Source organism: Chrysemys picta, chromosome 1 (genome assembly GCF_011386835.1).
Source record: "Chrysemys picta bellii isolate R12L10 chromosome 1, ASM1138683v2, whole genome shotgun sequence".
Lineage (NCBI taxonomy): Eukaryota > Metazoa > Chordata > Testudines > Emydidae > Chrysemys > Chrysemys picta.
Window position 1 is genome coordinate 238,617,438 of NC_088791.1, and position 16,277 is coordinate 238,633,714.

Sequence of the window (16,277 nt, forward strand, 5' to 3'; positions counted from 1 at the left end):
GATTTCTCAGCATCTGCCTCTGGAAAAGGTGGATGATAAGGTGCGAGGTGTTGACAACGGCCATAACTGCAGCGATGGTCGCAGCGGGCTCCATGCTTGCAGTGCTGTGGCGTCCGCGCTGTCACTCACCAGAAAAGTGCATGAACTGATTGCCCGCCGGCGCTTTCAGGGAGGGAGGGCGGGAGTGACGGTTGTTACCCAAAACCACCCTCGACACATTTTTTTCCCCAGCAGGCATTGGGGGCTCGACCCAGAATTCCAATGGGCAGCGGGGACTGCGGGAACTGTGGGATAGCTGCCCACAGTGCACCGCTTCCAATGTCGACGCTTGCCCCGTTAGTGTGGACTCACAAAGTCGAATTACTGTCCTTAGTGTGGATACACACGTTCGACTTTGTAATATCGATTCCACATATTCGATTTAAGTACAATCGAAGTACTCTCGTAGTGTAGACATACCCTTAGACTCCTTCCAGTTGGAGGAGCAATATAAACAGTTTTATATAAAGAGCATTAAGATTAGATTCCGTAGCAGATACAAGATTAATTTCCAGTATTTAGAAGAAAATGTTAAGATCTTCTTCTACATTAATGTATTAATTAATCACACCAGATTTTGGAAATCTCCAACTCCAGTCTTTCATATTTTGATATTTTTATTATATATTTTGCCAAAAAATATTTAAAATTATTAAAAAATGATGAAATGTTCATGATGGTTTTTGGAGGGTTTGGGGATTACAAATAGCTATAAAAATTGTTGGAATTTTTGGATTTTTTTGAAAATGTTGATGTAATTTTTTTTTTTTACAGTGAAATATTTTACCATTTTTTATCAGCTTTAATTAGACCCCATATGTAAGATGACGGTGATTTTCAGAAAGTAATGGACTCAATGGGGAGGCCTGTGAAAGTGTGTTAATACTATTAGAACAAATATGATCACACTGTTGTATTTCTTTTTGTTATAACCAGGAAGAGGAGTTTATTTTATTTATTTAGATTTATAAAATCTCAAAATATCTCTCTTGAAACTGGAAAGAGGTTGCTACATTGTCATTTTGATAGCAGCCCTCTTTCTGGGGCATGTCTCTTGATCACCAGGGTGACCAAAGGAGAGACTGTTTTTCAGGGGCTAAGCATATCCTTGGCAGGGAGATGAAAAAGGGAAGAGGGGGCCCCTCAGTCACTGTAGTCACACAAAGTTTCCAACAGGTAGCCTCCAGCAGAACACCTAGATCTGCAGGTCTTGAGGTCCAATCTCAGCTGTTTGTTTTAGGGGCGAGGGACAAACTGCAGGGAAGCCAGAGACAAACACTGCTGGAGCAGGTGCTGCTGGCGCTGTTACACAGCAGCACCCCCTGTGGCTAAGCCAAGCCCAGCAACGGAGGCAGTGCCAGTTGGATGTGGTTTCTTCAATAGTAAAGAGCTAAGGAGTACAGTGACTAGAACTGTTACTTCTTTTCCTGGAGGACAAGGGAGCTGCAGACTGAGCCACTTATTTGCCACATTCCTAGACAGGAACCAGGAGGCGAGCTCCCCATGATGGCTGTTCTAAACCCATGTCTATAGGTAGCTATGGATACTATTTGAATTTGGGACTCTCTAAGAACAATTTGTTTATTCTCCGAATAAGTATTTGTTAGTTGATCAGCTACAGAGCCTGATCCTCCACCCCATTCCACCAGTTTTATGCCAGCATCACTCCATTCACTTCAGTACGGTTACACTGCTGTAAAACTTGTGTAACAGGGTGCACAGTCAAAGTGATGGGGTGTAATTTTCCATTCCCTTGCATCTCATATAGTCATTTATAGTATCATAAGGATGTATATGGCTCCCATTACCATAGTATCTGAGCGCCTCACAGTCATTAATGTATTTATCCTCACAACCCCTGTGAGGTAGGGAAGTGATATTATCCCCATTTTACAGATGAGGGGTGAAGGCACAGAGAGACTATAGGTACATCTGTACTGCAAACAGCAACCAAAGAAAAAGAAAAGAAACCCACGGCAGTGAGTCTCAGAGCTTGGGTAAACTGTGCTGCAGGGATATATAGCCATGTAGACATTTAGGCTCGGGCTGGAGTCTGGGCTCTGAGACCATCCCTTCCGCGGATTTCAGAGCGCAGGCTCTGGCCTGAGCCCAAATGTCTACATGGCTATTTTTAGCCCCGGAGCACAAGGCCCAGTCAGTTGACCTGGACTCGCACCGCAGGGTTGTTGTTTTTTTTGCAGTGTAAACATACCCTAAATGGCCATTTGCCCGAGGTTATGCAGGAAGACAGTAGAGGAGCAGAGAATTAGTCTCTTTAGTCACAGCCTAGCACCCTATCTGCTGGGACATCCTACCCCTCCTGTAGCAAGTGAATGAGAAATGGGTGCAAATACTGTTAAAGAGTGAACTTTGATTTCGTAGCATTTTACATCAACTTTGCACAGGCATGAAAGTGCAAGTCAGTGGAGAATCAGCCCGACAGTTGCTTATTTAAACTATTGGTCTGATTTTGGAAATAATAGCAGGCATAGTGCTTACTGCCATGAGTACTCAGGACTACTCATGGTAGAGAACTGTGGATCGGATTCTGCTCCTATTGCAGTCGATGGCAAAACTTCCATTGACTTCAGTGGGACAGGATCAAGCCCTTTGCCCATAGACAAGAGTCTGCAGAAGTGACTTACATTGTACCATATTTTTAGACTGTTTTATTTTTCACGTTTAATTTCTCTTTTGTTGTATGTATTTTCTCACAGTTGCACCCTTTTTGTGGCTGTCTTTTTAACTCTCTAAAACTGTAATATAAAGGAAACCAAAACAAAGTAGGCCTTTTCAAAGTAAAGACTATCCCTCATTAATTTGAATGGTAAGAAACAGAAAACAAAGAACTGCAAATAGAATACATTTAAATAAATCCCCATTACTATAAGTGCAAATACATTGCTTAAATTGTGAGGCTTAGCAATCAAGATGCACTAGCATGATTAAATAAGTGTTCACACCACTGGTGCTGACCACTTATATTTTTCTCTTATTTAGTTTCTCAGCATTTTTAAGCTCTTATTTTAGTTTTGTCATAGATTTCCTGCACTTAAGAGCCATCTGTTGAAAATGTCAAGTGCATGGAAGTGTGATTTTGTGTTCAATTAGGTGTGCAACTGCCACTTTTTTAAAAGGGAGCCTTGGTATTAATGACAACATTTAATTAGATTGCATTATTATAGGAAAATGCAATTCTGTTATCAATTTTCAGTAGGCAATGAAGTAGATTTTAAAGAAAATTGTATTAATGCACCTTTTATCATTAAGAACATTTAAAACCAAACCTGTGATTTTTTTTTTCAGCCAGAAGATAGCAATAATGAGCATAGAAGGAAGAGCTCTTCTTGATATGTATTCCATCGTAGTGATACCTAAAAAAATACAAAATGTGATGGACTGACAAGTATACAGTTTGCAGGACCAAATCATCACTGAACTCACATCTATATTCTGCAAGCAGCTCGTAATTCTTTTGAAATAAGAAAACAATAGATGGAAACCTGTATTTATTCTAAAAATTGTTTAAATCTTATTTAAATCTAATATTTGATAAGCACATAATTTTGACAAACTTTTTTTTTTTTAAATAACTTTACAATCACTTTTTAAAACAGCGTTGTAATTTAATAATAAAATGTTTGTTTGTTTTTTAAAAACTATCAACCCTAGAGCAGTGTGGGGAGTGCAGTCAACCAATGCAGCAGAAGCACAGAGTCTAGGGCAGGATCCTCATTGAAGTCAAAGGAGCTACTTCAGTGGAGTTACACTAATTTATATCAACTGAGGATCTGGCCTCTGTTCTCCAGCCATGGCAGATTAAAACCACTTCCAGTTAAGGATACCACTTGTCCAGTTGCTACCTGAGGAATTCAATCTCTTGTTTTTTGAAATCCCCCACTGAGCACTGGCACCTCTTGTTGATACTGGGGTGGTGTGGAACCACTGTTCCCACTGCTGTCATGCCACTGTACAGCTTCTGAAGTGCTATTTCCTCACTGGCTTTTTGCCTGATACATATTGGACAGTAAACAATACTTAGTGGGCCCAATTCTGAGCATAAAAACAACGAGGAGTCTGGTGGCACCTTAAAGACTAACAGATTTATTTGGGCATAAGCTTTCGTGGGTAAAAAACCCTCTTCTTCAGATGCATGGAGTGAAAATTACAGATGCAGGCATTGTTAGTGTTTGTTCATGGCCAGTTTGTTCTAATGCCAACATTGTCCTTTAGCTTAAATAGCTTTTCACCCTCCCTAATATTTAATCCCCAGATGTATTTATAGAGAGCAATCATATCCTCTCTCAGCCTTCTTTTTGCTAAACAAGCTGAGCTCATCCAGTCTACTCTCATAAAATAGATCCTCCATTCCCCTATCATCCTAGTAGCTCTTCTCTGCACCTGTTCCAGATTAAATTAATCTTTCTTGAACATGAGTGACCAGAATTTTACACAATATTCCAAGTGAGGTCTTACCAGCACCTTGTGCAATGGCATTAATACTTCTCTATCTCTACTGGAAAGGCCTTGCCTAATTCATCCTAGGATCACATTTTCCATTTGCCTTTTTTACAGCTGCATGACATTGGTGGCTCATTGTCATCCTGTGATCAACCCACACACCCAGGTCTTTCTCTTCCTCTGTTGACTCCAACTAAAAGCTCCCAGCTTATAGCAGAAATTCTTATTAAACCTTAAGTGTATGCACTTGGTACTATTGAATTTCATCCCATTTCTGTTATTTGAGTCTTCAAGATCATCTAGATTTTCCTGTATGTTCCAATCCTCCTGTGTATTGATGCTGCCTCCCAACTTAGTATAATCAGCAAATTTCACTAGCACACTCCTACTTTTCGTATTTAATAAAAATATTGGATAAGATTGGTTCCAAGACTGATCCTTGAGGAACTCCATGAGTAACTTCCCTCCAGTCCAATAATTCACCTTTCAGCACAACGCAATGCCATCTCCAGTTTAGCCAATTCCTTATCCACCTTACTATGTTTGTACTGAGCCGCATCATCCCTAATTTAACTAATAATTTAGACCTGCTGCATTTTTCCTCCCCCCCCTTAAAAAAATACATTATTTTCTCAAAGAAGGAAATCAGGTTACTCTGGCATGATCTTTCTTTGGTATATCCATGTTGCATTGCACTCCCTTTACCATTTACCTCTATGAATTTCATTATTCTTTCCTTCACAATTTGTTCTAAAATCTTGCATACCAATGACGTCAGACTAAAATTGCCCAGATCACATTTTTTCTCCTTTATTAAAAATAGGTATGATGTTAGCTATTCTCTAGTCATATGGTACTACCCCCAAATAGATAGATTTATTAAAAATCCTTGGTGCAATAATAGTAATCCTCTGTGCCAGTTCCTTCAATATTCTGCGGCAGAAATTATCTGGTCCCCCCGATTTGAGTGCATGGCATAAACCCAGTGTAGGCAGTTTGTGTACCAGCCACCCCTATTCCCAGGTTAGGGGATGTGTCAGACTAGGTGTGTAGGTGTATTTCAGAGCTTCACTGAGCTGATCCTATGCTGGTGTAAAGGACCTAGTTTTCTCTAGCATCAGCCATGTGTATCAGTCAAAAATCTAATGTGAGAATGGCACCGCAATAATTGGAAGTGATGGGGCCAGGCTGATGCAGAAGATTTGTGAGAAGATCAAAGTAAACATATGCCACTCTCAGAATCAGTATTTTAATTGCAGTCCTTTCATCTTTATTAAGCAAAACGCTCATGCAATTGGCATACCTGAAGGCCTTAAAAATCTTTTTTTTCTTCTGTTCAGCGGTTATGAATTTGGACATTAAATCAATGGATTAAAAATCAATGGGACTCAATTCTCTTCATGCTCTGTATGGGTGTGTGGCAGGGGGAAATCCATCAGGGAGCCAGTAACACAGTGGTCCCCAACCTTTTTCGTCTGGCGGGCGCCAGACGACGAGCCACCGAGGACCGTGGCAGCGGACAAGCATCTGCTGAAATGCCGCCGAGAAGTAGCAACGTCAATAGGTGTCGCCGCCAAAATCAGCGGCATTTCGGCGGCGACACCTCTGGATGACACTGCTTGTCAGCGGCATTTCAGCAGATGCTCGTCCGCTGGCCAATATGCAGGCACACATAGATGCCCCGGTGGGCGCCATGGCACCATGGGCACCGCGTTGGGGACCACTGCAGTAACAGTTTATAGCAATTCCATTATGAGCCAGATTGTGAAGGGCCACTCAATGGGTGTGCAGGGACAGAAGAGACTCCCTACCTTTAGGGCCTCTTGCATAGGGCTGGTCAAAATAAGAGTCCTTGGGCTTACCTGATCACATGAATCCCTCAGACACAATGCCTCTGGATCGCCTTACTAGGGTAGTGAGCTTCTGCATCCCCCCAACACAAGCCGGTGCTTCAAAAGCACCAGAGTATTTTAAATAGTGTTTTTTAAGTTTTGAAAATTAAAATTCTCTTGAATTCATATGCTATAAACCAGCTTGGATATGGTGACTTTCATTAAATTAATCCTATTTTAGTTTACTGGTAACACCATCCATCACAATAGAGCTGTTCTTGTGATTTATTACAGACATTCAACAAGAACTTCAACTGGGGTAGAGCAGTGTCTCAAGTTAACAGAGCTGAGGATACAGTTATTTCTGTTCCTTCCCCCCCAAAAGAGTGTAATTAACATTTTTAAATAAAGCAATAAATAAAATAAATAAATAATACCTGGCACTTCCCCTTGTGCCCAGCCTTCTGGTCCCCAGATCTGGGAAAACTAAGCGAACAAGCTAAAAAACACAAAAGATAAGAGTTATCTGGGCAAGTCATACTAACATATAAAGATTTATCTGATTTGGTTTCCTCTAATTGTTTCCACTACTGCATCTCCCCCCCCACACACACACAAACTGCTGTGATACCTGTTCTCCCAATAACACTCAAATAGTAATTGCTGAATTAGCTGGTGTGCATCACCAATATGTTGCCAATATGAAGCCCAGTCTGGCAAGCCTTACTCAGTCAAATAGTTCTTACTCACACAAGGAGCCCCAATTACTTCAGTTAGCCTTCTCACGTAACTAATGTTTGCAGGATCGGGTTTGACTTATCAATTTTTTTATCAAGTTCATCAAGTTGCTGAGTATCCTCTTTGCTCATATTGAAGGAAATGTGAATTGAAATCATTCAGCACCTCTCAAGATTAGCACCAAGTAATAATACTGTAAGTGTAATAATCCAAATTGTTATTATTACACACACTGCATGAGTATGAGCTATCTTATAAAGCTACAGACAAAACAGGAGAGCTCATGCTACTTTTCCTCTTTAGAACAGGAACAGATTATCAAATACACAATGCATCTACTCTAGATAAACCTTGGGAGTCTTTGTTATGCAGGCTAGGAACAAAATGAATCAGGTATGAAGTTGTTTGGTGTCAAAGGCCTTGTCTACACAAGCCTTTTTTGCTCAGTTGCCCTAAGATGCAGCTCCCACATTGGTAGTAATGATGGTAGTTCTAATGCAACCAGGTTGGCAGTGTCTGCCAGCATTTTTACTACGGTGTTACCTCTATTTGATCTAAACTGAGTTAGATGACACAGTAGTAAAAATAAAGGAGCTTTATTTATACAGCAATTAAACACCCACAGCTGGCCCAGGTCAGCTGACTCGGAATCATGGTGCTTGGGCTGCGTGGCTTTAAAACTGCTGTGTACACATTCAGGCATGGGCTGGAGCCGGAGTTCTGGGACCCCAGAGGGTCCCAGAACCCAGGCTTCGTCCGAAGCCCAAATGTCTACACAGCATTTTTAGCCCCACAGTCTGAGTCCTACGAGCTCAAGTCAGCTGACCTGGGCCAGCTCAGCAGCCATGCCACAGGTCTTTTATTCCACCATAGACCTACCCTAAAGGTCTTGGGGTGAAATCCTTGCAATGAAGTCAATGATAAAATTCCCATTCACTTCAATAAGACAAGGATTTCATCCCTTGATTTGTCTACACACCAATTTGCACCAGTTTAACAAAATGTGTCTTTTAAAACCCATTTAATTAAACCAGTGCAAGTTTGTGTGCCATATTTTGGTTTAAGAATTGCTTATTTTGATTTAGCTTAATCCTGTGAAACAACAATAAACGACTCTGAAACTGAAATAAGAATAGCTACATACAACGTATACAACTAAACTAAACCGATTTAAAAAAAATACTTCTAATTAAACAGCGACAAGTTAATGTGCAGACAAGGCCTAACAGCTTGAATACCAGTGGAGTTGCACCAGTGGTAGCAATAGTGGGAATTTTTGAGCAAAAAATGTGTAGAGTAACGATAGTCAAAAATGTTATTTTTTCTTTAATCACATGAATAAAGTTAAGCAGGAATGCATCTGTTTGTTAGGACTGAATGATTAGGGTCTTAAAAGATAATTCCCCTGTTGGCTATGAAAACTCCAGACTATTAGAAGAGTGACACTGTCTAAAGGACTTTTTTTACTCCTGCATCTTGCTTTGCTTGGATGATTCTATAAACACACACACATTCTGTGTGTGGAGCAAAATCTTCATAAGTAATTAAAAAAAAAAAATTCTGATAAACAACATGAAGACCAGGATGCTTTCCAGCATCAAAACTTGGATAAAAAAATATAGTGCTAATTGTTTACATGAAATACAAAGTTTTCAGTCTACACCTGAGAGGTTTATTAGTATAGCTATACCTATACTGGCAAACCTTCCTGTTGTATACACAATTTAACTCTTATGCCAGTTTGAAGAATAAAATAAGATGTCCTAGCAAAAGGACTTTTTTGCTGGTATAATTTCATCTATGATGTGTCTAGAGCTTTTGCAGGTATAGAAATGTCATTTTAAAAAAATCACATCTCTAATCAACATTACAATACCAGCAAAAGTTTTTAATGTAGACCTGACCTCAGAGAGAAAATAATGCAGATAAAATTCCCCAAGCGAGCCAAAGAGAATATTATACCAAGAGATAGGATAGCAGCTTTCAAACAAAATCTCTCCCAGCATTCTACATTGAAGGTATCGTATTGCATAACTACTTATCCTTGTCTGTAAATTAAGCTCCCTTAGTTTGCAACATGATCAAACCTTGTACAAGTAAGTGTCTCTTTATGAATTTACACAAGGTCTCAGCCCATTATCTTAAGCCCCATATATGCTATAAAAGCAATGTGCTTTGTACCTTTCCAAATGTAGCTGGATTTACTTGAGTCTGAGCATTCTGAGTGCAATTCTCTATATACATTTCATATAGTAGACAACGAGGTACGCTGTATCCTTCACAAACATAGAAATTATCCGCTATCCTTTAAAACAAAATGGTACAAAATGTATATCAATTTATGTCAAGATTAGAATGTTAAAAGTTATTGGCCTGATTCTGATATCACTCCAGGTTTACACTGGTACAACTCTGCTGACTTCCATAGTTACTCCTAATCTACAACAGAGTGAGATCAGAATCACATCTACTACTTCTAAGTGGGGATCCATAGTCTAAAGAACATGGTACATCCTCACATATGTGAATTAGAGACTGTTCTCAGGTTCCTTTGAATTCCCATTGGAAGACCTGTCAGTTCCTATGTATCAAGAGGTTGTGTGAATATACTCCACAGAGCAACAAACCTATCAGATACGATCCGGTTTTTGTTTTATACTATAGTTTAATAGCATCATAGTTAAAACTGACATCAAAGTTAAAGCTGACATGGAAAAATATTAGTATCTCTAAAATGGGAAACTACTGTGATCTTCTAATGTATAATGCAAATATAAAAGGCTCCACAACCAAATGTAATATATTAATTAAGCATTTGTTTTCATTTTTAAAAGATGCTGTATAACGGGGTGTTACAAAAGTTAGACCTTACCAGAATACAAAGGGCCAAATTCTACTCTCATTCACACCTGTGAAATCCCACTGATTTTAGCACAAGTATAGAAGAGAGCAGAAATTAGTCTGATATTACTATTCAGTATCACTGCTGATATCCAGACTGCTCTTGATGTGCTTAAATCAGGGATCGGCAACCTTTGGCACGCGGCCCATCAGGGAAATCCGCTGGTGGGCCGGGACGGTTTGTTTATCTGCAGCGTCCGCAGGTTCGGCGGCCAGCACATCACTCGGCCAATGCCGCTTCCCGCAGCCCCCATTGGCCTGGAACGGCGAACCACAGCCAGCGGGAGCTGCGATCGGCCGAACCTGCAGGTAAACAAACTGTCCTGGCCCGCCAGCAGCCAAAGGTTGCCGAACCCTGGCTTAAATGCTCGTTCTTGGGCCAAATCCCACTCACCTTACTCGCCTGAGTGGTCACATTAAAGTAAACTACTTGTGTGAGTAAGATGAGGAAGATTTTGAATGTAGTTTCTTGTTAGCCTAAGTTATTATCACCACCAGAAAAATACAGTTTAATTAAGAAATAATGCCAATGGCATCCAGGCTGTCTAAGAATAATACTTCCAATAGCACAAATACTGAAGCAAAACTGACGCATTTGTGGGAAATAAATGTTGAGACAGGGAGAAGATTAATTTTCAAAGCATGACTCATGGATCATATGAAAATGTTCTATTACAGCGACTTTATTTCTGTTATGCCAAATAATTTATGTCGATTTAATTATTTTAGCAGAGTGTCAGTTACTCATAGTACCTTTACTGACATTCAAACTGCTTTAGAAAATAGACTTATAAGCACTAGCTTATCCATGAAGTACAGGTTTTAAAATAGCATTGGCTGTTTTTATTAACAACCTGATTTCAGGCTGGCTAACATTTATCTTTCTGCTTTATCTTTTATCCTAATGGGTTAGGATTCCAACAATTTGATATAACTTAGAAAGAACATTACTTCTGAGTATTCTAATGTGAGGGAGTGGATCTGTTTCAACTCAGCTTCTTACTTGTGCCTCCTCTCGTTTCCTCCCCAGAATGTGTCCCCACTTCTGCTCTTTCCCTTTTAAAGAGACCCCCCCCCCCCGAGGCCTACCTCCCTACGTCTCACCTGTTTGCAGCCTACGAACCCATCCACCAAACAATCCTACAACCTCAGATTGTCAGCCCACCACCTGAGAGTACTGCTTGGCCTCACCTCCCTGCACACAACTGCTCTGGGCTTCCTGCCAGTTTCTCACCATCTCCAGCTTGACTGCCTGTTGTGAATGAATTGCTTCACAGCTAGAGGCAGGGATGAGCAACCAGCATCAAGGTAGTGAACACAGGCAGAGGGCAAGCTGAGATAATGGGGTGTTCCCATCATGGGGGTGAGGAAATAGTATTCGGTCTAGTGAAGAGTCCTGACTAAACCTTGCCTCCAGCAGCCAGAAATCCTCCCTTCTCCTGGGTAAAGAACCATCAGAAAACGCTTAAGAATTGATCATTCTTCCCTGAGGTATTAAATCTGGATCCAAATTCATCCCAGGTATAACACTGCTGGAATCCATTGAATTACAACAGAGATCAATTTCTTTAGGGTTTTAGTCAGTTTTCTAGGAGACGAGAATGCAAGTTTTGTACTTCAATAATGTTTTTATCCAATAGCTTTGCCTGTGCATTTAACTATTTATTGACATAGTATTAGACTACTTTTGTTTTTAGTTATTTTTTTAAATCTTTTTTCTTCAAACATATCAAACATATTCTAGATGCCAACATATAAAAGAAGTACAGAAGTACTATGCATCAGAAAAGAGAAAAGACTAAGAAAAAATGCAATGCTTGGATTTCCATGTATTAACCACAATATTTCTAGCACGTGGATTTTTGTGGCACATATCTAAACAAACAAACAAAAACTAAGGAAATCAAAATCAAGCAAGAAAAGGGTGGCGGGGGAGAAAAGAGACAAAGATGAGGGGGGGGGGGTGTCGATTTATCTCCCATCTTTCAACCAGGTCTCCTGCAGAGCTGTTTAGATGACCAGTTTTAGGAAACTGTCCCCAATGGACTCATATTTTTCCAGGGTTTGCTGCCCATTGTATGTGATCCTCAGGGCCGGCCTTAGGGAAAATGGCACCCTGGACAAACTTGTGTTTTGGTGCCCCTGCCCCCCCATTGCCCATGGTCCCCCATGGGCTTTCCACCCTCCCTTCCCCCCAACCCCTGCACTGTGCCACCTTCACCCCAACCCCTGCCCTCCCCTCCTGTGCCCCAACCCCTGCACTGTGTGTGCCCCCTCACTCCAACCCCTGCATTCCCCTCCGGTGCCCCAATACCTGCCCCCTCCTGTGCCCCAACCCCTGCACTCCCCTCCTGCACCCTTAATCCCTGCACTATGCCCCCTGCACCCCAACCCCTACACCCCTTTCCTGTGCCCCAACCCTTTCACTGTGCCCCCTTCACTCCTACCCCCTGCACCTCCCTCCGGAGCCCCTAACCCCTGCATCCCCCTCCTGCACCCACGTGGGGAAACTGACCCACCTGGATACACAAAGCAGCTGGCATTGCTGCTCGTTCCCCCACTGGACTGCTGCTCCTCTGCCCCATGCACCCCCTGGGCTGCATAAGGAGAGGGCAGGAGAGCAGCAGCTACTGATGCCTCAGCATAGCCCAGGTGGGGAAGTGACCTGAATGCAGGGAGCCCTGGTGTTGTGTGTGTTGGGGGGGGGGGGGGAAGGGGAAGGAGAGAGAGAGAGAGTGTGTGTGTGTGTGAGAGAGAGAGAGAGAGAGAGAAACAGTGTGTGTTGGGTTGAGGTGAATGTGTGTGTGCCTGAGTCACCTGGTCACCTGGCTCCCACAGCTGGTCAGTCAACTACCCCCTGCAGCTCAGGTCTCTCCCCACCCTCCAGCTCTGCCGCTCACCTGACTGCCGCCTCCATCAGCCCAGCTGGCCCTCAGCAGGTCAGGTGGGAATCCAAACTAGGGTGACCAGACAGCAAATGTGAAAAATCAGGACAGAGGGTGGGGGGTAATAGGAGCCTATATAAGAAAAAGACCCAAAAATCGGGACTGTCCCTATAAAATCGGGACATCTGGTCACCCTAATCCAAACCCTGCGCATGTCGCCCTCTTTGGCGGGCCGCCCTGGGCAGGGGCCCAGACAGCCCACCCCAAAAGTCGGCCCTGGTGATCCTTTCCTTCGCAGCTAGGTCCACCAGTCCATTATACCAGCCTTCATGCCCAGTATTAGACTACTTTTGGACTAAAATCTTGTGGTTTTTTATTGTCAACATCCCAAACAGAAAATAAAACTCAAACTTTTATAAACTTATCACAGAAAGATGGTGATCTACAAGCTCACTGAGGAGAAAGGACAGTCAGTGAGTGGTTAGGAGCTAGCTTAGGACTCATGTGACCTGTAGTCAATTCCCTGCTCTGCCACAGACTTCCTGTGTGACCTTAGACAAGTCACGTAGCCTCTCTGTGTCTCAGTTCCCCATCTGTCAAATAGAAATAATAGTATTTCTCTACCTCACAGGTATATTGTGAGAATAAAAATATTAAAAGATTGTGAGGTGTTCATATATTATCATAAAAGGGGCATATACAGAATTAAGATCAGTAGGTGGTGTCAATTTAAAATCCTTGAATGTGCTCTATTGTTGTTTTAAACAAAGTTATCAAAGATATTACAGTCCACAGCCTAGAATCAAAGATGGTGGATGCGATGTGGCTTGGAAAGACAGAAAGGCAATGCCAGAAGGTTTTCTGCTCTATACAGTGTCATACACTGGATAATACTGTTCTGCCAAAAATGAAAGACAGCTCTACATAATAGGTACCAAATGCCAAAAAATGGTGAAGAAGGAAAATAAAAAGGAAACTAATTTTTCTAGGAGAGGATACCCCAGACCATTGGGGATTTTAACTTTTTCTAAATTTATTTTCTTGACAAGTAGCTGATACAATATTAACATGTCATGCAATGTGTCTCACTCCTGTATTACATCACCGTCCCTTCCCAGTTTTTAAACAAACTACCACTATCACACACAAAGCATTCTGCCAAGTGGGTGTTGAATAACACAGGACAGATGAATGCATGGAAATTAGGACAGCCCAGTGAAAAATATCAGAGGGGTTGCCGTGTTAGTCTCGATTTGTAAAAAGCGACAAAGAGTCCTGTGGCACCTTATAGACCAACAGAAGTATTGGAGCATAAGCTTTTGTGGGTGAATACCCACTTCGTCAGACGCATGTGAAAAATGATTATGACACTTTATCCCATCACACAAGAACTCACACCAACAGCCCACATTTGCCACAACCATCATTTTAGCCAATGTAACCTCAAGAAAATACTGGTGCTGACTCACAATTTGTTACTGCACTCTACATGCCAACATGTTACCATTCATACAGCATTTTAAAAGCTTGCCACTAAGAACCAGAGAATTGTCCTCTTTAACCATCATTACACCTTCCATGCATCATCATTTAAAATAGATGACACTGAGGCACAGCTCTGTGGCCACACGTGCCAGTATACATTAAGCGGGGAGACTGGGTGGTCAGCGATATCGGCAGTTTCTGTATCAGAGCTATTGTTTGGCACTATACAATGTATGCCCTACTGGAACAGTTTCCATAACTTGTGCATATAGGACCCCCATAACAGTCAAGATTTGTATCTTATGAAGTTATACCAAGGAGCAAGAATTAAACTAAACTACATAATACCCCCCCCCTGCAACGCAGCGCCTACTCTGGGTACCCAAGTGGCACATGGTGTGCTCACCCCTACATTCTGCAAGCGTCAAAACAGCATGATGGCCTGTCACCTACTACCTTGTGCAAAGTGGTGGCCACATCTCATCACAAATAGCCCAGCAGTGGGGGTACCAAAGCGGCACATAGTGCCTCACCTCCATGCCATGGAGGTCCCAGATCAGTGGCCAGTATAATGCCCTTTCTGCCCCATGCCTGGAGGTGCCAGAGTAGTTCTTGGCATCTGCCGCCCTGGCTCTGGGGCTGCTAAAGCCCAGGTATGGCTCCTTTTGCAAACCACCCCGAGGGTCAGTCCATGCAGCTGGGAAAGGGAGGCTCCCTCCCCGGCAGGGCAGAGGCCGGCGCCGGCACCCACCACTGGGTGATGGATTGGTACAAGCGGCTGCTGCTGCTGTTCGGGACAGCTTCCGCGCCCTCCGCCATCCTCTGCAAGCCCGGGGCCGCCGGGGGCGCTGCGGAGCCGGGCAGGGGCTGCTACCGCCGGGGCGCTGTTTACTTTAGAAGCCGGTTCCAGAGCGCGGGGCGGGCGAAGGCGGCTCAACCCGCGAAGCCCGCGGAGGAGGGAGGCGGGGCCGGGGCGGGCTGGGCTTGGCGCCTGCTGCTAAGGAGCCCGGGGGCGGCAGGGGGCCCATGAAAATGCTGCCAGGCGGGAAGAGACACGCACGGAGCGGGATCGCAGCCCCTTCCCCGCAGTAGAGATTGTCTCGCGCAGCAGCACCCCAGCCTTACCCCCTCTCCGGGGGCGGAGTGTAACGCCCAGCAAACCAGCGCCACTTGCTGCACACCCAGCCCGCTGTCCCTCCCGCCTCCTCTCCTCTCCTCTCCTCTCCCGGGGAAAGCCTCGCAGCTTTCCTGTCTCAGCCTGAGAGAGAAACAGCAAAGTCCGCCAGCCAGCCTCGCTTTCTTGAAATCATTGCTCCTGGCTTCACTTCCCTTAATCCGCAAACCTGACTCCCTGCATCCCCTGATTTCCATCACTCCTCAAACAGGCACCAGCAGGGAGCAGGTTCTGTGCCTTTACTTTAAAAAAATAAAAAAAGTTTGCTACTTCTCCTTTATGCCCAATCCTGGGCTCACTGACAAAGAAAGTTTTGCTTGTGACTTCCATCTTTGCCTTCATTGAGTACAAACGGGGCCCAATCCTGCACAAATAAAGTCAGTTGGATGTTTGAGGTTGACTTTCAGTGAAACCGATTAAGTCTATAATTGGAGACACTTAGTACCAAAACAATGAGATGCACAAAAGATTGCCCAGAGCCTCTTAAAGAACTTTTGAAAACATAAAGGACATCTTTACTTACACTGAGTAGTACCTTAGTTCACAAGCAGTCCTAGTTATTTTTCACTTCTAATAAACAAAATGCTCATAACAGCAATAAAATGACATCCTGACATCTACAATATTGTCAACAGTACGGCTAACAATAGTTTCTTTTTCATCATCATAATCCTGGCCCCAATCCTGCAACTGGAACTGTGCAGAAAGATTCTTTGATTTCAGTGGCACTACTCATGCTTAAAGTTAAGCATGTACATAAGT

The 16,277-nt window shown here is 43.0% G+C and overlaps 1 protein-coding gene and 1 long non-coding RNA gene across 3 annotated transcripts in view; one reads left to right on the forward strand and one right to left on the reverse strand.

Moving 5' to 3' along the window:
* Positions 1–5,993, forward strand: part of LOC122174766 (uncharacterized) — a 77,825-nt gene extending 71,832 nt beyond the window's left edge. The window contains exon 3 of the long non-coding RNA XR_006177053.2: positions 3,346–5,993. This is a non-coding gene — a long non-coding RNA (uncharacterized LOC122174766). The remainder of the gene's footprint in view (positions 1–3,345) is intronic.
* Positions 1–15,844, reverse strand: part of RFX8 (regulatory factor X8) — a 52,858-nt gene extending 37,014 nt beyond the window's left edge. For both annotated transcript variants that reach the window (XM_065580898.1, XM_065580897.1), the window contains exons 1-4: positions 15,093–15,844; positions 9,252–9,375; positions 6,770–6,831; positions 3,327–3,413 (exon numbers count right to left, since the gene is read on the reverse strand). In XM_065580898.1, coding sequence (XP_065436970.1) covers positions 3,327–3,413; positions 6,770–6,831; positions 9,252–9,375; positions 15,093–15,160 — 341 coding nt within the window. In that variant the 5' untranslated portion in view covers positions 15,161–15,844. The remainder of the gene's footprint in view (positions 1–3,326; positions 3,414–6,769; positions 6,832–9,251; positions 9,376–15,092) is intronic.
* Positions 15,845–16,277: the final 433 nt, after the last annotated feature.